This window comes from Styela clava, chromosome 12, assembly GCF_964204865.1.
Source record: "Styela clava chromosome 12, kaStyClav1.hap1.2, whole genome shotgun sequence".
Classification (NCBI taxonomy): Eukaryota; Metazoa; Chordata; class Ascidiacea; order Stolidobranchia; family Styelidae; genus Styela; species Styela clava.
This window is the reverse complement of record NC_135261.1, coordinates 14,192,555-14,214,212: the sequence shown is the minus strand read 5'-3', so window position 1 is coordinate 14,214,212 and position 21,658 is coordinate 14,192,555. Positions and strand designations below refer to the sequence as shown.

The following is a 21,658-nucleotide window of genomic DNA, read 5'->3' as shown; positions in this document are numbered from 1 at the left end:
TTCTGTGACCACAGAGAGTCGTTATTCCTACTTTCAAGCATGAACAGCCGTTGTTCATGGCAACACATATAAAGATGAAAATCGGTAGAAAGGTTTGTTTGGGATTGGGAACAAGTTACATTTATTGATAAAGGACTAACAGAAGTCTCAGTGAGAACTTTGTAACTAACATCAAGATCCAATTTTAATCCAAGCACTAATCTAACATTTTCTCTTCCATTCATTTCAGTTTATCCAACAACAAACGAGAAGAGCAACAACTTATTAATATTAACAACTTATTAATATAATTAGCACTTTATCTGTTGACCCCCTGAGTTCCCGCTTTGGACCCCTGTGGGTCTACTTGGACCACGTTGAGAAGTGTGAGGTAAATGAACCGTCATTTCGGGATCAAACTGTTTCGTTGGAAATCATTTATCATATCGCGTCCTAACCTAATTAAGTACTATAGTCGCTTCCTAATGGTATTGGAAGCATCATTACTAAGGTCGTGTTAATAGCACATTGTTGTTAGATAATTACAAATTTCCCTAGCCAATGTTACGATACCATACTCTCATAATCATTAGAACTCCCTACTCCATTACCAGTGTAAAACCTTACAAGATTGTGATACAATACATACGGTTATGGAGCAAACCAATGCTGTTATCAAAAGTAAGAGTATAAGATAATCAATAAGATATTTCTTTTGGAGGAAAAATAAGTCAGAATATATATGTAATAACTGAAGTCCAAATCTCCAAGATCAATCTAAATTCCGTACTGGCACGCCTTCTAATTTGCCAATCCCTGAAATTGCAGCAGTCTTTTGGCCTCAATAATTGTAGCGTATTTATAAACAGACCCCGTAATAGAAGAACCACGCATCACACATAAACTGTTGAACCGAGCAATTTTCGATTCATTTTTATTTGTATAAAACTGCTAATGCATTTGAATAGCAAAACGTGTATATGCAAAGATATAGCACATTCTGAAGCTAGATTCGCCATCACCTACACTTGTATACAAAGCAATCATCTACATTGTTCTGAATAGCATTTTTCATTTAAACACAAAATATTAGAAAGTATATTGAATATAAATATTAAGTTTTGTGAATAATTCCGAGCAAGGACGAAAAAACAAAATTACCACATTCAGCTACTTAAGCTTTGGCGCTGGTCTAACTTTTTTTTACACTTTACTCTGGTTATTAGCAGTCTATTCATTAACACTGAACTGTACGTAATAGAACAAGTGAAACGTGTTTTCATGTATATAATTATATATATGTCAATTTTTGCGTATTCTGCTCTTCTCAGATATTCTTTCGTGAGTTTGACTTTTTCATTCATATGGTTTTCACTGGCCCAATCAGTGGCTTTCTCATAAGACTCGACGGCCACCCTGTAATGTTCAATTGCTTCACCAAATTGATTGTTTTCGCTGTAAGCAAGTGCAGCATTGTGATGACAATGTCCGAATACTCGACGTTTGACGGCGTCGTTGTTATATTCCTTTTCCATAAGTTGAGTGACGGATAAGTTGACCGTCACAGATTTCTCTCGAATATCACAGTAGTAATAGCAGAGAGCGACGTTATATAAACACCAGACTTCGTTAATAAATTTCACTTTTGGCTCTGCATCTGCAACGCATGGTACCAACTCAGACATCTCCAGCAGGAGGGGTAGAACACAACAGTGAATGACTTTTTCCATCATGTTGTCCTCTTTGGTGATTTTCTTAATAATTAATGTTATTTTTTCTACAGTCTCCTTTATTCCCAGAACAGAGAAATTGCGTTTTGTACTGATGTGATGCAGTTTTGCAGCAACATAAAAACAGATGATAGAAAGAATATTCAACTGTTTTTCCGCTAATATACTCCCCATGTTCATTACATCTTTTACTTTACCGACAAATTGTCGCACAAAATAATCTTCTATTACAAGTTCTTCTAAACTTTGCGTCTTCAGATGTTTGCATATTGAAGCCAGAGCATTTCTCACTCTGTCTCCACCTTTCATGTTCTTGTCGCGAATGTCTACCATTATTTTATTGTAGAGTGTCTCCCATGTTTTACTAACTACTGATAAAACGTTGGCCCAATCGTCTTTAATTTCTTCCGGTATTGCAACCACTGTCGAATAAAAAGTTGAAGATATATGTTGACATTTTATAACAAGCATAAAGCACGAAGTCTAAATCTAACCAATCAGAAAGTAGAGTTTTGGCATATAGCGCGTTGATTAATATTGATAAATGTCAATTTCTCAAAGAAAGAACCTATTCAGAACCTCCGATTTGACAAGAAAAAAAAATATACGAAATTGAAGCATATTATTCTAAATTTGGAAGCTTTTTCATTTTCATGTAAAAGTGCTTCGTGTCCTTCATCAGCCATTTCGTTGAATTGATATCTGTCCATCGTTTCTGTGCCTCCACCAGAAGTTTGGCTTTCTATGACCATGGAGAGTCGTTATTCCTACTTTCAACCATGAACAGCCGTTGTTTATGGCAACAAATTATAAGGATAAAAGTCGGTAGATAGGTTTGATTGGGAAATTCAATTCACTTGAGTATTACAAATACATTTTTTGAGGATATTTCCGTCTTATTGATATATTTATAGTACAATAACTTACCCAGTTGAGTAGCTATGCCGCGAGCAGGTGGAGATCTGGAATATCAAGTACAAGAATCGTTACATAACCGACCTTGAATTACGCATCAATGTTACATCATATATGTTATAACTTTTGGGAAATCTGCATATAAGCTGATCAGTAGAGTATTGAATATGCTTTTTTTGCGTTGAAACAATACTTTTTTAATTCAAACTTTTTATACATCTGGTATTGTCCTAATCAAAATCCAGAATTCAAAATTAAAACGGCGAAGCTTTGGTGGAAAATACTAGGCAACTAGTAGAGTTTACAAACACCCGCATGAAATGCTTGTAATTTGAGTAATAAAAATAATAATATTTTAGGAGTGTTGAATCACTTACACGTGATTATGTATTATATCTCCATGATGATGATGGTATTCATTATGTATTGCACCAATGTGGAAAACATTGTTAATAACTCGTGGCTCTGCTGCCAGCCGCAGTTCTTCAGGTGGATTTGCTTCTGCCATGTCAGTATTGGAAGCTTCATGAGTATTGGAAGTCAGTATTTGGAGTCTTCATCATCTTAATTTATGTGTAAAGATAAAAATATACAGTAAGAAAGAAGATTAAATTCGGAATTAATGCAGCTCTACTCGAAGCCCTCACTCGAGCCAATAGTGACAAATATATTATACATATTTAAATGGCTATGAATCCCAGGAAGACAAATGTGGCAATGGAGACTATATTGAAAAAAATTATGATATTCATTACATTCTTGAAAATATACGTCAACATGAAAACTAAAATAACGATACAAGATCTTTCTATTGTAAAGCAATGCTGATTGATATTCCACAATGTATGTTTCTGTACAAAAATTCATTTAACAGTATTGAATGACCTCAAAACAACTTTACCATAATTAGCTACTCAATTTCAGTCCTAACAACAAGAAGTTAGCAAAACAATTCAATCATCTAGCTGACGTTCAAAGCATATAATTCTATAAGTGCAATCCTTCAAAAAAACAAAAAACTACAAAACTTGAACAACTGTAAAACTAAAACGAATTGACGATACAGTTTCATTTTGATAGAGTGAACTTCATAACTTCTTCCATAGGTTGGTTATTTGTCCTATACAAAATTGATATTAATTTATTGACAAAGCTTCCTGTGCCGTGATTCTGTAAAAAGTGCAAAATTAACGGAATCGCCGCGCTCATAATGAAATTTGATCTTATCTTCCACAATGCAATTTACTGAAGGACGCAAGTATTCAAATACAATTTATATATATTTTTTATTCACGGTGGATCTATTGAGTTAAAATTGTGCAACTAGCACTTCTCGTTCGATAGGTTGGTACATTCATTTATCTACTCGTGTTTCAACTTGTCTAAGGACAATAAATACCGTATATACAAAAAGCAAAACAAAATAAATCATCTTGTTGGATGATTAACATTTAGGCTATAAAGTATTTGTTGTATCTAAGCTTTTATTGGTAATATAGTAATATAATTAGGAGCCGAACAACGTACGATATAGCATAATATTAAATGAGATGGATATATTCATGTCATTCTCTACAGTCCATTCGTATCCGTTATAGAGGCCGGACTTTCCTAGTTGCTTGGAATTACATCTTTTCATTTAAATACGTGGTAACCAGGGGCGGACACTTTCCCTAATTTTGGGGGGCGAACTTGGATCGCCTACCGAAAAACACCGCGCCGTGTATTGTCACGTAACAATAACCTGTCGATGTCATTCTCCTAGCATATCTAGGCTGCTTTGCTTGGACACGGAATTTGCGCGTCACTGAACTAATTTCTTGAATATAAGCCCACGGCTTTTGCTAACAAACAGAAACGACAAATTGGAGGAGTCATATTGGGTTTCAATTCCTAGTTCTGCATAAAGCGCACTAACGCCGTTTCGTAAAATCAGAAATGCAAAACAAGGTAAGCTATTGTGCGAATTTTTTCCTAAATTTTACCAAGGAAATATCATTTGATGATTTGACTAGTAGAATTTCCATTATTGCCGATTTATTAAATCATCATTTGAACTCGAAATAACATTCAGGATTCACGCAATGACTTTGCAGGGTTTTTATTCATAATTTAATTCGAAAATAAACAGGCACGAGTTCAGGCGCGCAGCCAGGATTTTCAAAAAAAAAGGGGGGGGGGGGGGGGTTCAAAGTCGGAAATTCCCTTTGCCGTCTGTAACAGTCACCGCGATTATGCGCTCGTTAAAAGAGCCGCCTTTTTAAGCGTATAATGATTTTTCTGTCGCGTAGAATATTCAATCCATGTCAGCCACGAGATTCTAAAATGTCCCTATTTATTAATTTAATTGTGTTCAACGTAACTCGCGGTTGCGACTTCTTACGTCAAAATAAAAATATTCGTGAACTAAATACAACGTCGATTTGTGGACATAAAAATATGAAATAAGCTGCCAGATCTATTTAATTTTGATACGTATTTTTGCAATCTTCCGATATCGTTATCGCCGTTACAAAAATCTCGATATCTGATATAAAATCCCGTATAGTACAATATTACTTCATACAAAGAAAAAAATTATAAAGTATACAAGTAAATCGAAAATACAAATTCACCGCCTCGAAATCCACGCCGAACAGTCGCCGCGATTACGCCACTTGTTAAAAGAGACGACTTTTCAACGAAAAATGATTTTTCACTTGTGCAAAGTAATCAATCAAAGACCGATACGGGCACATTTAAAATGTCTTGATTTATTAAATTAATTGTCTTCAATTAAAATTGCGGTTGCGTCGACAAAACAAGAGCCCCTCTAAAACACTATACGGCAGTCCGCGGACATAAAAATGTGTGGTAAACTGCCCGTTTATATATTGTTTTAATCCGTATTTTTGCTATTTTGCGAATTCGATAAATTTGAGATGTACTTGTAACACTGACTCCGCTCAATCGCAATGCTGCCACTCGGATTATTTTTAAAAATAAAACCTTTCGCAAAATCTGTATATTTTCTGTCAATTTTCACGAAGTAAAATTTATTTCAGTACAATAAAAATTAATCGAATATACTTTAAAAATCTCTTATATATCATCACAAACCGGGACAAAGTCGCGTACTCAACCTTGTTTAAAGTCAACACGAAAATTTTCGACGTCAACTTAAAAGTAATGGATAAAAAGTCAAATCCCGCCCACAATTAACTGTGTTTCGATAGTAACGAAATGTTTTTGAAGGCCAACCGGAAACCAACTATAATGTGTGCCGTAGGAACACGAAATTTTGCGATTTTCGATGCCTAGAAAAGCGTTTTTTAACTGTCGCGGGCCTCAACAAAACTTATATTGTTTACGGTTTTATTTTTAGTATTTTATATTGCTGCTTTTCAATCAAAAAATATAGATCTCGGATTTTACTCCTTCATTTGTCTTTAGAATCTCGCCGATGAACTTGCCGGGTTCAAAATTCCGTGCTAGTACAAATATAAAATAATTATCATAGTCATCGTGTCACAAATTTGTAGAAAAGATGTGATTCAATGAGAATAAACGCCAACGTAACAGGTCACAATGATGAAAACAACCGGCGATTTTAGCAAAAGGCAATTGAACGCGTTATTGACGACTTTTTCAGGTTTTAAAAAAATCCCAAGGGGGGGGGGGATATCTTTTTCAGATAGTTTCTGTGGTCTGAAAAGTCGAATAAGCGTTTTTAGAAATATTAATTGCTTTGATATTTGCCCGCAAATTATGCTGGGCCTTGCACGAAACCCAAAACGTGAAAAGATACGTCCAGCGGTGAAAATTGTTTAAATCTTTAAATCTATTTAATGTTTTAGCGATAATGAATAATTGTTGTAAAGAAAGTTTGCCTCTTTCACTTCTCTCGCAAGTGCCAACAATAACACTATTGAAATATTTTGACAATAAGAAAACCATATTAAATTGTAATTAGTTGTGCAAAACCGTGGCGCGTGATCGGCGGTGCGTTTGAAGACGGAGTATTACCCGTGCGGGTGCGCATGTTTCACGAAAAAGTAAGGTGCTCCGAAAGCGCGTTGGTCTACATTATTGTAAGAAAACAGTTATAATATCGGTAACTAACAACCGTTTAATCGCGCTCGACTATCGCACTTTTCGAACATGATAATTTTGTAAGGCGGAAATAACATGTGTAAAAATTTTTTGCGAAATTATTGGGGGGGCGACCGCTCCCCTTCGCCTCCCCGGGTGTCCGCACCTGGTGGTAACATGGACTGGAACATATGAGCTGTGTTCAGTGGCCAATAAAGTCATAAAAACGCCTGTCTGTGATAATGGAATAATCCAATTCATAGAAACGCACAGTTGAATAAATTATAATAGCTACTACAAGTGCCTACTCCCGTCGCATATTTCAGCTAATCTCTTGATATTTAGGCTAATAATCCCGCTTGCTTAATTATTGTTGTATCCTGTGGGTTGCATAGATAACGATAATTTAAACATTTTATCTATTACACTCTAAAGTAATTAAATCGGTAAATCTGAATTTACATAAACGTCTATATACGATTATTGAACTCATTGGAGGTGATGTCGCGCGTTAATAGACACAATTGTGAAAACTAAACCTACTAATGAGATAACAACAATGTTATGGGAATACGCAATATTTAGTGTGATAAAAAGTGCAAGTTATCGCGGCGATACACTTGAACAATCCGAGGTCACTACAGATCGCATCAGAATTCCTTTATGAAAGTATACCGCATGGTACATAAGGAATCTGACCAATACGTATTTCTTCAGGCACCAATATTGTACTATGTTCAACGTCGTTTCCCCCTATTCCAAGGTATGTTTTGTCCAGTAAACGAAACAAGGCCCTTTTTTGGTCCAGCAGATAGCAATAAAACAAACGGGGAAATATTACCAACAGCAAGCTTACAGAAAAACACAAAGCGAACCAGGTTTACGATTGATGCAATTCTCGACAACGAAAGGGAAGACGAAAAATATAATCCATCAAAACAAACAAAGTCAAGCGAATCGTCTGTCAACAATCCTAATACATCGGTTGATTCTGAAGTTATATCCAACTTTGATTAAGAGTGAATTGTAGGAGACAAACAGTATTAAATAGTATCTGCAAACTATGTTTACGGTGATCATTTTTCAGATTGACGAACAGGTATTCCAGAACATATTAAATTGATATATATATGTAGTGCCTCATTTTCCAAGCGGGACACGTGGGATACGTCCGACAAGTGGGACACTCCGGGCGGCAAATTGGACAAGTGGGGCACATGGGAAAAGTGGGACAATTTGAGCGAAAAATTGTGGCACGTTGTACAATTGGGAGGGGGGGGGCAAATGAGACACATGCCACAGGTGAGACAACTGTGACGCAACATATTTAAGACGCCCTTCTTTGTTCTGCGACAATGGGTCATGCAGGTTTGGGTCTATACTGCGATCTTTGAAGTGACTGCGATGGGATTTTACTCGATCGTTGAGAATCTTCTGTCTGGTTATGCTCTACATCAAAATATTGTTTTGCTCTTTATCTATATACACGGAGAAAAGCTCCGATTGAAAGAGAAATATAATTGTAATAATCGTACATAATTATAAAACGTGAATCAGAGTTTAGGATGGGACTCTGGGGCCTACGTGATGAAAAGTCGTTCGGTTCTGCGAGCATTTAGGTGACTGCGATCGATTTCTTCTGACTTTGCAGAGTACGTTGGTATAAAAATTTATAAAATTACCTAAGAATTGTTCCGCTAAAAGGTAACAGTAAAATATTTTGTGGAATATCAGGTCCGTAGACTCGGAGTAATATGAAAGAATAAATGTAATAACTTTCCTTGTCGGCTGCTGCTGTTGACCAACCAAGTTTTTAAACAATGTGCCTCAATGCTTTCGCTCTGTTACGCTATCTATAAAATAGGCTATAGGTGAAGCCACACTTCATCGGTGAGTAAGAGTCTGCACCACAAATCACGTATTAGATTAATCATATTCATGACTTTTGCGAAATCGGTAATTGGGGTTGACTGCGGTCACGGGAGCACAACCCCTAATGTGGCAGCAATACTTCGTACAACGTCAATCCAATGATTCGTTCAGGTGAAGTCCTCATTTAAATTTACTTTTGGTGGTCAGATATTGGTTGGTCAAAAAAGACGTTCACTACTTTGATACTAATTTGTGATATCCCTCATCAATTTATGCGATGAATTGTTTTCACGACCCATATAAATCATTCAATTCGTCAACTATGTGTTTGACATACATATATTTTCGATATAAAACGTTACTCAACTTGTGGTTTATTAATTTTGATATTTCTATGTTGTCGTTTCTCGTTTTCGTTTAATTTTATGAGCATTTTTTTTATTTATTTATTTCAAATCATAGTAAAATGTTTGAAAATAATATTCTTTCGGAAAATATACTGATGAGCGGTAGTTTATAAAACGATGAGAAGAATATATACGGATAATTCCGTGGGCATCGAGATCTTTGGGATCCATATTTCTTACTTTAACTTTTTCTTAATCTTCAATTTCAAGAGGTGCTAACTTCGGAATAAATTTTATTTTATTACTGAATTATATTTAGCCCCTTTTATTCTCCAAAGAACCTGAAACTTTACAACAGTACACATTGAAAATGTGCAGATATATACGAGTACATGGTAGAGGATTGTAAACAAAGCTAAGAAATCATGAAGTATTATTGGAAACGTCATTTCCTATCCCGTCGGATATCTATATGGAATGACTCACATCAGCCGATATGATCCTGGAAGTGTTGCTGGCGGAAGGTTGTATAAACTGCAAAATATTTAAGTTGAAATGCAGCCTATTTGTATTAGTGTATATAACTGTGCATGGCTATAGATGCCCATAGTCAATCAACCTCGTTCATTCATGACAAATGTGGTTTGACACCAAAGAAGAATGTGGACTGGTCGGAGGCAAGTTTTGTATTCAAGTCTTTGTGACCTGAAGAGTTAAGAAATTGAAATGAAAACTTTGTTTGAAGCAATATACTGTATTAAATATATAAGTTAAAAGGATGAAATACTTCGAAAAGAAAAGGCGAAATACAGAGTGACCTAAGAAACAAATCCCTTAAATTTCTTAGTTACTTCTTCGAAATTCGAGAAAATTTATCTAATTTTGTTTACAAAAATTTTTGCTGAAACCACTAATCATCTCAATCATCGACGTCGTTCAAATAATATTCAGCACTTCGCTAGCACCGTCACATAATGTTCCATATTCACCGTTCGATATTCGTTTCCTTGTTCGTCCGGAACATTTCGTACGCAAATGGCTACACATGCCGCGCACTGGGTGTGACATTCTTTGCAAGACTACCCGATGTGCCCCTGTAAACGATATTTTTGTTATTGACATGCCCAGGTAGCAGAAAGTGCGCTTCAGCATAAAACCAATGGACCAAGGCAATTTTGCGCAGCGTATACAGGTCTGTCTACAACATCACAAAGATAGTTTAGCTTATAGTATAAGCCTTATACAACACATTCTAGAATCTAGAGCAATGGTTCTCAACCTATTTTCTTGAAAAACTTCACGAAAAACATGAAATTTTTTCTGCGAAAATTGACACTTTCCTTTTGATAATAATTAGGTAAAAATTACCACCCTTTAACAAAAAGCAGCATCATCCATTGCTACTACCATCAAATTTAATTAACTTTATCAGCAACTCTAGCAATTTTTAATAGGTTGTGGCTCACCTCAAAATGTTCCTGTGGACCAGCTATGGCCGACTGGTTAAAAACCAGTGTTCTAGGGAGAGAACAACTTTTGTGCAAAGCGTCTTAGACTACTGTAACGTTCTGGTATAATCATACACAAACAGAAGTCCAAGGGTAAACAATATTTAATAAACTTACTTCATTTGGGGCTCCCGAAGTATGCGAACCAAGATGGCGGACATCGGAATGTGATATGTGTACTAGGTTGTGATTAGGCCATAATTTTAGGCATAAATACTACGGGAGGCTATTGGCTAGTCTTCGAACTGATAATAGGACTAAAATAGGGAAAATTGGAAAAATTTTATGGCCTAACCCTAACCTGTTACCCATGTTACGTTCCGATGTCCGCCATCTTGGTTCGCATACTTCGGGAGCACCCTTCATTTTTGTACAAGTGTGTGTTCTCGTTGCAATATGGTGCTGCAATGCGTGCTCAATCTCACAATGATTGAAACTATGGGAATTTGATAATTCTGGGTGATGACAAAAATATATTTTAATTGATATCCGATAATATTTAACTTTGTTTTAATAGATTTCATCGTCAGATTGGTATCTTTCGTATCTTTAGGGCACAAAAGCATATCGATTGTGCAGATAAATAAATTTTGGGTGTACCCTGCGAAGCACATTAATTAAGTGAATTTCACCTGCTATTTCTTTTTGAGTAGATAATGAGAAACACTGTTTTAGAAAGCTTAATATAAAATGAATCTAAAGCAGCTTCATAATTGTATTTTGACAAGCAGTCTATTACACGTTATTTATAGTTTCGAACATATATCTGAGCCTAAAGAATTCGTGGTCGCACTTTTCAAAACCAAGGAAACAACACATATCGAGGAATTCGTGAGTTATCAGTTGTTAAACACTACCCGATTTATTATTGTAAATTGGAACTATTTCTATAAATACAGAAGACGCAGATCATAGAGAAGCCGACTCTCGAGTTTCTTCTCACGTCCATGACACAGCAGTTGCGCAGGAAGGTTTTGTGTTATTTTCAAAAGGAATCCATCAGGATTTCACGGCGATTAAGTTTTACAAACCTATAGTTATCATGAGGCATTTCAAATAAGTACACAAATTATATACATGTTCGAAAGCAGCATCCAGGGGTAGCTGAAGAATGAGCTTTTTTCGTGAATACAGCCTTGCGTGTAAATAAGTATGTGAAAGTGTGATATTGGGCCAACGGACGGGAAACTAGAATATTCGATTTATTAAAAAAGTAACTATGCACTAGAATCCATTTTTAGCAAAAAGCAATATCTGATATCTAATACACCAAGCAACTCATTAGAAAACGAAGGCAGTTTTAAAAAATAACATTTTATAATCAGATTGATTCAATATTTCTATATAGTGTGACTTCGACTGTGATCACTATGGTCGTAACACAACCGTTTGTATAATCCATGTGTGTACGGTTACAGATGAATCTGGTGAATCTTGAATGGTGACACGGAGATCATTGTTGCAACCGACTATTCAACATACATCGTTTGTATTGATTGTAATGGAAATGGCAAGAAACGAATTAGCTTTTTATTCATACACAACCGTAAGTTTATGAAAACGAGTAAAGCATCTTATTTGTAAATTAACTGTTTCAAGTTACAGCAAATGCGTTAACTGAAATCGAGGTATAACTTTGAAATGTGATTTTGAGTATCGTGCTGCCAGGGAAATCAGACAAGCACAAGAGAACAGCTGCCATGATCATATATTGTTACGTAAAATGGCATCGTACTTATTGTTGATTATTTCATACAAATATCAAACATGTCTTATTTTAAATTACAATGTCAATAAAAACATAGTTAATATCTTGCAGGGATTCAGTGGATCGAATTGTATACACCAACACCATATCCATCAGCAAAAGACCTTCTTGACATTAAGAATGCTTTGATTGATTTAAAGGCCATTTCACCTCTAAATAATTCTCAATGCTCAGATGTTATGGGTGCTTTCGACATCTCAACAAGATAATGCAACGACGCAAATATTATATTATCTGACGGTTATTAAGACTTATAATTATCTACTCATTTTATTATAGAATAATGTGTCAAATAAATATTCAGACGTAGTCTAAAGAACTATGCTTTCGACAGGCCTGGGAAGCATTATTTTTATCGTTTGTATAATCTGATGTGATCGCTTAATTGTGGAAGTGGAAATAAGTTGAGAGCCAACAAACGAAAGTCGAGAACTCGGGAGAAATAACAAAATTCGTCGCAATACCACAGGTACGCTAATTATTTCTTTACATATTATCAGTGATTCGCTGTATCACAATTCGAAACATATTGAACATAATTGCTTTTGGGTCACCGATTTTAATGCTCGTTCGATATACCTTGTTTAGAATAGCCTACTTTCCATATTTCAAAGAATTTAATTCTATTCAATTATCTAGGAATTTTGGTTTACATAAAGTCGATGAAGTTTCCAAATAATGAATTTTTAAGGGACACTAAGGGAAAATTGTGCGAGATGAACTAGAAAGTGCTTTACTATATGTAAACAGCAATGTTCTAGGTGAAGTATAGGGTCCCATAATAATCAGGACTAAATTTGAAAAAATGAATAAATTTAATAAAGTTGCTCTGGCTGCTGCTGTTGACCATCTAGGTTAGGGTGGTCCAACCCGTGGCCCGCCGAAAGTTTTCGAGTGGCCCGCTCGGTATTATTCGAATCCCAATGTCTTTCACAAATCTGAGCCCTTATTGGAACCGCTAATGAAAAAAATGTCGTTCAAACGCGCGAGAAGCATCACCTAGCTATCTAAAGCTTCTTTTATGTCCATTTATGGCTGTTATTGCCAGTGACACATGTTTGAATTTATTTTTATCGTCTGTCATGTATTTCAATCTGTTTTTCTCTTTTTTTCTGTAAAGTTAGGAAAGGCAGTTTTATGACCTCAATATTTGACAGCATTTACTTCTACGAGCAATTTTTTTCACAGATGAGCCAAGTAATATCCCCCGTGAGACACTGAGTGAGTTACTAATCGTTCTAAGCGTTAGGAATACGCTCGCCATCGCATCTCTGATTACTCTGTATGAGTTCGCAGGTTCGAATCCCATGCGGGGATAGTTATGTGCGAGAGGATTGCTGGAATCTTCGCCGCCGTAGGGTGATTCACGTAATGGCTGATCGGATACGCCTTCCTCCAGTAGGGTTTAGTTTTTTATCAATTCTAAAAAAAACATCATGTTTTATAACAATTTTTTTTCTTTATTCTTTGTACTTTTCATTGAATTACCCCCTGCATCGCCGCTAAACTACGTCAAAACGTTGCGTTCGAACAGCTGCATACGCTGCCGAAATTATAATTTCAAAAATGTAAGTAAAAATTCTTGTTTTGACTTTTATTTTTATTGCGTACATTCATCACCACGGTGGTATCTAAACTAAAGTCATAAGATTTTACCCGGAATGTTCATCCGAGATACCAGAGAGACATTTTGAGACGAAAAATCATGAAAATTAGCTCACGAGCCTACTACAAAATTGATTTAGGGAAAGGCAGCCTTCGGCAAAGCGAGTGCGTTACGATAATGAAGAATAAACTTACATCGGCGGCAATCTACTGATTTAAACGATGAGACGCACTAGCCTAGGGCCCAGGGCTACTCAACTATTTTTACCGAAGGTCCGCATACAAAACTTCAAAAATATTTTGGACTTTCCAGAAATTATATTTCGGCATCTTTAAACACGCTATTCCTCGGCCAACCAATGATTATTAGCTAATCAAAATTGTTTGTTATGGCGTTATAGTTCTTTTCATATATATTTTAAAATCTATAAAAGTTTTATAAATAAAATTTTAAGAGTGGGGCTAATGATTCAGAATGAAGAATTATGCGCGGTCCGAATCGAATACTCAGAAGGGCCGGATTCGGACCGCGGTCCGCCAGTTGAGTAGCCCTGGCCTAGGCTATGCTAATTGTAAGAGTCCTCTGATGCAAAGACGCTACAACTAATCTGTTATAACGCCATAATAAGGATTTCGAGTTTATGTATTGACATTTTTCTCATAAAATAAAGGTATTATTACGGTTAATTAATCCTGTTCGGTTAATTTATGCTTTGCATACTTTGTTCTTAAGGTTGAAGTGAGTCTTCAAAATTTTACAAACTGAAATCACATTTCAATTTTCGCAAGGTGGTTTCGTCGCAGGGTCGCTCACGTAATACCTTATCGATTACGTCTTACTGCGCCAACCACGTTTGCGGTCGCACTGAACTAAAGCTTGAGAAGGTGTGTATGAGCCGTTATCGATATTTGCGCCGTTTCGAAGGATTTATTGCAAATAAGAAGCGCTTGGCAAGTTTTTACATCCATTTTCCTTCAACCTATTTAATACAAAAAAATCAAATAGTACAGTCATTTTGAACAAAACAGGCAAAAAAAAAATTTGATTTAAAACAATTGTTTTAAAACAATTATCTTTGAACAAATCCCAATAATCCATCATCAAGTCCATGGTACCGAAGACAAATAACTAACTAATCCCATACCCGACATGGAATGGTAACCGGACGAGAGGCCGTGGTTCGTCATATGGTTTATGCTTATTTTAAAACACAGTGTTAATATTGACATAGTCAACATCTCGCAGAGATTCAGTGGATCGAAGTGTACACCCAACCCCATACCTCTCGGCAAAATACCTTTATGGCATTAGGAATACTTTGATTGATTTGAACGTGACATCGACTCAATGCTAAATGATTCTCAATGCTCAGATGTTATGAGTGCTTCCGACTTCTCAACGAAATAATGCAACGACGCAAATATTACATTATCTGATGGTTCTTAGGACTAATTATCTACTCATTTTATTATAGAACAATGTAGCAAATAAATATTCAGACATAGGCTATATTAGAATGTTTCTTTTAGAATAGTAACGTAGATTTCGGCAGGCCTGGAACGCATTGTTTTTAACTTTTGTATAATCTGATGCGATCGCTTCATTGTGGAAGTGGGAATAATTGAAAGCCATCAAATGAAAGTCGAGCACTCGGACGAAGTAACAAAATTTGTCGCAATGCCGCAGGATCGCTTATTAATGCTTTACATATTATCAGGGATTTGTTATATCAAAATCCAAAACATATCTTTGTTTAAAATACTTTTCATATTTACGGAAAATTTTTTTTCAAGAATTTGATTCTATTTAATTATCGATGACTTTTGGTTTACGAAAGATCGGCTAAGTTTCCAGGAAATGAGGGGATTTTGAGGAACACTGATGAAAAGTGTGCGAAATGAACTAGAAAGTGTCCTACTATAAGTAAACAGCAAAGTTCTAGGTTAAATATCGGGTCCTGTAAGAACCAAGAACAAATTGAAGAAATGGATTTATTTAAAAAAGTTGCCTTTACTGCTGCTGTTGTTAACCATCGAAGTTTTAAGCCAACGTGCCTCAACACTTCATTGGTGAGAAAAATGACGAATTTCGAAACAAGTTTGAGACCTGTCATATTTACAACTCTTGATATTGGACATGAATACTCCATACAGCGGCAATTAAGTGAATAGCAAGTAATGCTCTAATGTCCAATCATCGTTCTATTTGGCTTAAAAAGGGCCCTTCACCCCTTTGATTATAATCTGAACCAGACCTTGTAATGTCTTTCATCAAATTATGCGAGGAATTGTTTTCACGACCCAAATATATATACAAGTTTTAATATTTTGTCCACAATATATTTTACATACAAAGATGTCTGACATGAAACGTTACTAAACTTGAGATATATGAACATTGACAGCTTTTATCCCGAACGTTATTGACATTGTTATGAATTAATTTAGTCCGAAGTAATGAGTAAATATATATATTATGGTTAAAATAAAATTAGCTTCGGGAATGAAACAAAATTTTTCTCCTTCGTGACTGAGTTTTCTTTTAAATTTTATTCGTGCCAATTGTATACCGTCATAATATTGAAAACTTGCTGCGTGTTATCGTTGTTTTTATTTCATTTTATAAGCATTACGCTTTTTTTTATTCATACAAAGCATATTGAAATATCTAGAATAATATTCTTTCAGTTGTGATTTTGAAACCTAGTATTGTAAAGTAGGACCTCGAAGCAATATATCTTGGGAAAACCCGAAAATATAATTGCAATTTAGATTCGTGGTACGATTCAGCGGGTTCGTGCGAGCTCGTTATTGGAATGAAAACGTTCTTGTTTTAGACGTTAAACAAATGCAACACCGTAGTTAACGATTACGATTATATTTGGCGTTCCGTAGAACCTGTTGATGGTGGGGCGATAAGAGAGAAAACCCAATTTTAAATTTTTGAACCCAGCACTGATTAAGGTTTAATAATATTTCAACTTCTTTTACAGAATTTCTTTCTTAGTGGTATTTTTCATCTAAATCTTTAGATGAAATATTTCGGAGGTTGTTAATTGTCAAGTAATAAAAATAGTACAAATGATTCCATAGGAGCTGTAAAGTTTCATTTGAAAAATTACTGTTGTTCGGGGTTAGTCACCGTGTAAATAGATTTTTTAGTTTGAAGGACATTTAATCATCTCATTTCCGTGGCCGGCACATGCTTTTGCTCAGTTCCAGGAACAGATCAAATGTGCTATAAATAAATTTGAGTGTGCTTATAACCAATATTGCAGGGGAAGATGGGGCACGTTGGGACATCGGGCACAGTGGAAAATCAGCTCTCGTACTGATACTATATCCGCAATCCTGTCCGCGGTTCGATGTTTCAATCCGCCTTTCGGTGAGTTACAACGTCCCCGCGAACGGACAATGGACGGGTAGAGCGGCGCAAGCTATGAGGTGAAATTGGTTTAGGTAGGTTGAAACTAAAATTTCACCGTTCCAGTTTTTTGTTTCTACTTTAGCCTTTTAACATGACAAACCACCGTCTGGTATTTTTCAGCTTTAGTCCACTGTAAAATATTCATAACGTTGGCGAGTGGATGAGCCTTCCGAATTTCGCCGAGGGATGGTCTGAAAATATTTGCTTCCTATGGGGAACAATGGACCGGGGTTCAGTGGGACATGTCCTACAGGGCACAATTCGAGAGTGTTTGATACAATAAGTGCTCAGAAACCTAGAGATGCCGTATATTTTGTGTAAGATTATGGTTTCTTTCGACCCATGGCCCAATATGGAATATATTCGAGAATCAATAATATTTCCAGATTTAGATTCGAGGAAGGAAATATTCAAATTTGTTTGCAAAATTTTTTGTCAAAATATCTGAACTATTTCAGAACATTTATTTCAAAAATATTAAATCTTCAAATTTGAAGTCTCCCTGTTCTTTAGAGTTTAGACGATTATGCTGATTAATTGCTCATTTTTAAAGGCATACTTCGTTGAATTTGACAGACTGACCCATTGTGCCCCAAGGTCTGTCCGAATGTGCCCCACAGGTGGGTACAGTGGGACACTTGATAGACGTTTTCCAAAGCAATTTGGTAGTAAGATGTGTGTCGCAAAGGAATTTCTTAGTCACTGAATAAAAACTACATTTACCCACTATGCATTAGTCCCGCCAACTTAACTTTTTATCACCAGGTGTACCCAAACAAAACGTTGTAGCTCATGATTAACTTTAATATCAAGTCTCTCATCAACAAGTTCCAGTCAGTAATTTGCTTAATTTGTTACACAAAATATCGAGTTAAAATAAACTCAAAATGGACAAAGACCAAGAAGAGCCGGAACTCAGGCACAATGGAGAGTAAATTGCCTTTCCCCTCAACTTGTTGTTATTCAGTGATAATGCATCTATCGATCCAAACTTTTCGACAACTAGTTTTGCATTGTATTTTGCAAATTCGAGTCGAGTCCGTATACTGTCACCAAATCAGTGGGCGCTTTGTCTATGATTCATGTTTTTTGAAGAGAAATGATAACAGTTCGATGATTGAAATCTATCCATCTTGGTTTTTCTCAAATACCGATGGGCCGATTGTGGAGTGCCTTTTATTCATTTTCAAAAATAGCACATTGCTTGCTTGTACGTATTGTACTATAAAATTTAATCTATTACCTAATCGATTCCCCTACTAGTTTGGATCCGTTTTATGCTAGCCATCCGTTATAACCCGTTGCATATTCATTTATATATAGGTGAGGTTTAGAACATCAATAGTTTCTTAGATATTTTTACCGTTGCGTTCGAACAGCTGCATACGCTGCCGAAATTATAATTTCAAAAATGTAAGTAAAAATTCTTGTTTTGACTTTTATTTTTATTGCGTACATTCATCGCCACGGTGGTATCTAAACTAAAGTCATAAGATTTTACCCGGAATGTTCATCCGAGATACCAGAGAGACATTTTGAGACTAAAAATCATGAAAATTAGCTCACGAGCCTACTACAAAATTGATTTAGGGAAAGACAGCCTTCGGCAAAGCGAGTGCGTTACGATAATGAAGAATAAACTTACATCGGCGGCAATCTACTGATTTAAACGATGAGACGCACTAGCCTAGGGCCCAGGGCTACTCAACTATTTTTACCGAAGGTCCGCATACAAAACTTCAAAAATATTTTGGACTTTCCAGAAATTATATTTCGGCATCTTTAAACACGCTATTCCTCGGCCAACCAATGATTATTAGCTAATCAAAATTGTTTGTTATGGCGTTATAGTTCTTTTCATATATATTTTTAAATCTATAAAAGTTTTATAAATAAAATTTTAAGAGTGGGGCTAATGATTCAGAATGAAGAATTATGCGCGGTAAGATGTGTGTCGCAAAGGAATTTCTTAGTCACTGAATAAAAACTACATTTACCCACTATGCATTAGTCCCGCCAACTTAACTTTTTATCACCAGGTGTACCCAAACAAAACGTTGTAGCTCATGATTAAATTTAATATCAAGTCTCTCATCAACAAGTTCCAGTCAGTAATTTGCTTAATTTGTTACACAAAATATCGAGTTAAAATAAACTCAAAATGGACAAAGACCAAGAAGAGCCGGAACTCAGGCACAATGGAGAGTAAATTGCCTTTCCCCTCAACTTGTTGTTATTCAGTGATAATGCATCTATCGATCCAAACTTTTCGACAACTAGTTTTGCATTGTATTTCGCAAATTCGAGTCGAGTCCGTATACTGTCACCAAATCAGTGGGCGCTTTGTCTATGATTCATGTTTTTTGAAGAGAAATGATAACAGTTCGATGATTGAAATCTATCCATCTTGGTTTTTCTCAAATACCGATGGGCCGATTGTGGAGTGCCTTTTATTCATTTTCAAAAATAGCACATTGCTTGCTTGTACGTATTGTGCTATAAAATTTATTCTATTACCTAATCGATTCCCCTACTAGTTTGGATCCGTTTTATGCTAGCCATCCGTTATAACCCGTTGCATATTCATTTATATATAGATGAGGTTTAGAACATCAATAGTTTCTTAGATATTTTTACCAGTGTATAAACAATTGTTACATTGATGACAAAATAAGTTTAATGACGACACAAGGGATGATAATCTGTAATATCTTTCAAATTTTGAACAAACATACTTATTCATATTAAATCAGGAGAAATTTTAGGCGTTTCTGGATATTGAGATGTGACGTTAAAACAAAGTAAGGCCAGATATATTCGAATTAGAGAAAATGGTTTGCAAAACATCTAACCTTCCATATAATTCCGTTTGGTATCCATGTCTTTCAGTTGCGTTTCGTTCTTCATATATAGCAGAAGGAAATGAAAAGTTTTGACTTTCGGATTCCGGTTCTTCTTTGAACGACATATTTTGTCTTTGAAGTTGTCTTTTTCTAAAGCTTCCGGTTTTTGAATGTATACTACCATCACGATTGGAGACCACATGGGTTTGTTGTTGTATAGATGTTATAGATTCCATTTTAACACATTATAGAAATTAGACGTATTGATGTACAGCCTAATTCTAAACTGCTCTCTGTGTCCTAAAGTACCACTAAGAACGGGTATATAAATGAACATCTTTCATCACTCAATGCTGTATGCATCAGATGAATGCTTGGCCAAATTTAAGTTTCGACCGATATATTTTGAAACAATATGAGCTAAGAGGTCATTGATGACACAATTTTTTTTATATAACCACGAATTTCCCTATAATTTGCATTTACGTAGTTTTTAAATTATAGGTGAATTTCGATAAGCAAAATATATAAAGTTACAACAAATTTTATCCAATGAAACAATATTCTTTGTTTTATTCGCGAACTTTTCAAAGGTATTTGCTATAATACTGTATATATACTACGTTGTCGAGTTTAAGGCAATGTTAGGTAGTCATAACATAAGGTGATTGTTAGTCACTACTCAGCTGCATTCAAAAGGCGGTAGACATAAACGGTAAAGTGTTGAAGGTACCGACTAGGTATTTTTCATATATTAGTACTCTAGATATAAACTCTGCATAAGTAACAATTTAATTAGTATATATGTATAATCCAAAACATATTTAAACTTCACCTGCTGTGTACCAGTATATCATAATCTTAATTGTCCAATAAAACACATAAAGACACAGATCTTTGAAAAAGTATAGCTTTTAATAGACTAATACTCAAAAATCTGAATTCGGGTAAATTGAAATTGGTTTAAAAAATCAAAATTAAATTCCGATTCCGAATCAGACAATAAAATTATTTGTAATAAGCATTAGGCTGGACGAAATAACTGAAATAACAAATTTACTCGAACGGTGTGTATTTGTCAGCAGAACCTTCTATCTCTAACTTAAACTCATTTATAAACCAATAGGTTTGTTTGTTTATTCATCATATTCTTTCAAGATAAACTCAATCTACGCATTGACCTGGAATGTCTTATGCGACTTATAACTTCGTACCTGTTCTCACTTCCTCATGCACTTCAAAACAATTTCTTTGGATTATCTTATAACTTAAATGAATTTCTGCAACAACAAACGTTTCATTTCGACATTCCGGCACGGCTTATTTTATATTCACTAAAGACTCGCAACAATCCTTTAATCGCTCGGTTTCTACCTTTTCATATGGTTTCGACCTCGCAACCAAATGGCTTTACATTTAATAACTCAAACCTATAGACAGTGTTTTGATATGTAAGGCCGATGAAAATACTTGTTTTTTAAACTCCAAGCAATTGCAGGTTTCTTACTTTGTTAGTCATAACAATTTGTCTATGACATGAATGGTAAGGTGATCACGAGCAGAGGTAAAATAAATTTAGCATGGTTTACGTTA

General features: G+C 35.4%; 1 protein-coding gene across 1 annotated transcript; it reads right to left on the bottom strand.

The window, feature by feature from the left end:
- Nucleotides 1-128: 128 nt before the first annotated feature.
- On the bottom strand, nt 129-20,528 carry LOC144430768 (uncharacterized). The gene is made up of 4 exons (XM_078118851.1): nt 20,075-20,528; nt 3,002-3,187; nt 2,637-2,671; nt 129-2,131 (listed from the first exon to the last, which is right to left on the bottom strand). Exons 2-4 carry the CDS (start codon nt 3,130-3,132, stop codon nt 1,146-1,148), a joined length of 1,152 nt encoding a protein of 383 aa, XP_077974977.1. The 5' UTR covers nt 3,133-3,187; nt 20,075-20,528; the 3' UTR covers nt 129-1,145.
- Between the last annotated feature and the right edge of the window lie 1,130 nt (nt 20,529-21,658).

Coding starts and splice junctions, on each gene's coding strand:
- LOC144430768 (XM_078118851.1), bottom strand. CDS start 3,132: ATGGCAGAAGCAAATCCACCTGAAGAACTGCGGCTGGCAGCAGAGCCA. Junction 2,672..3,001: donor GATATAATACATAATCACGT/GTAAGTGATTCA, acceptor TTGATATTCCAG/ATCTCCACCTGCTCGCGGCA. Junction 2,132..2,636: donor CGGCATAGCTACTCAACTGG/GTAAGTTATTGT, acceptor TTTATTCGACAG/TGGTTGCAATACCGGAAGAA.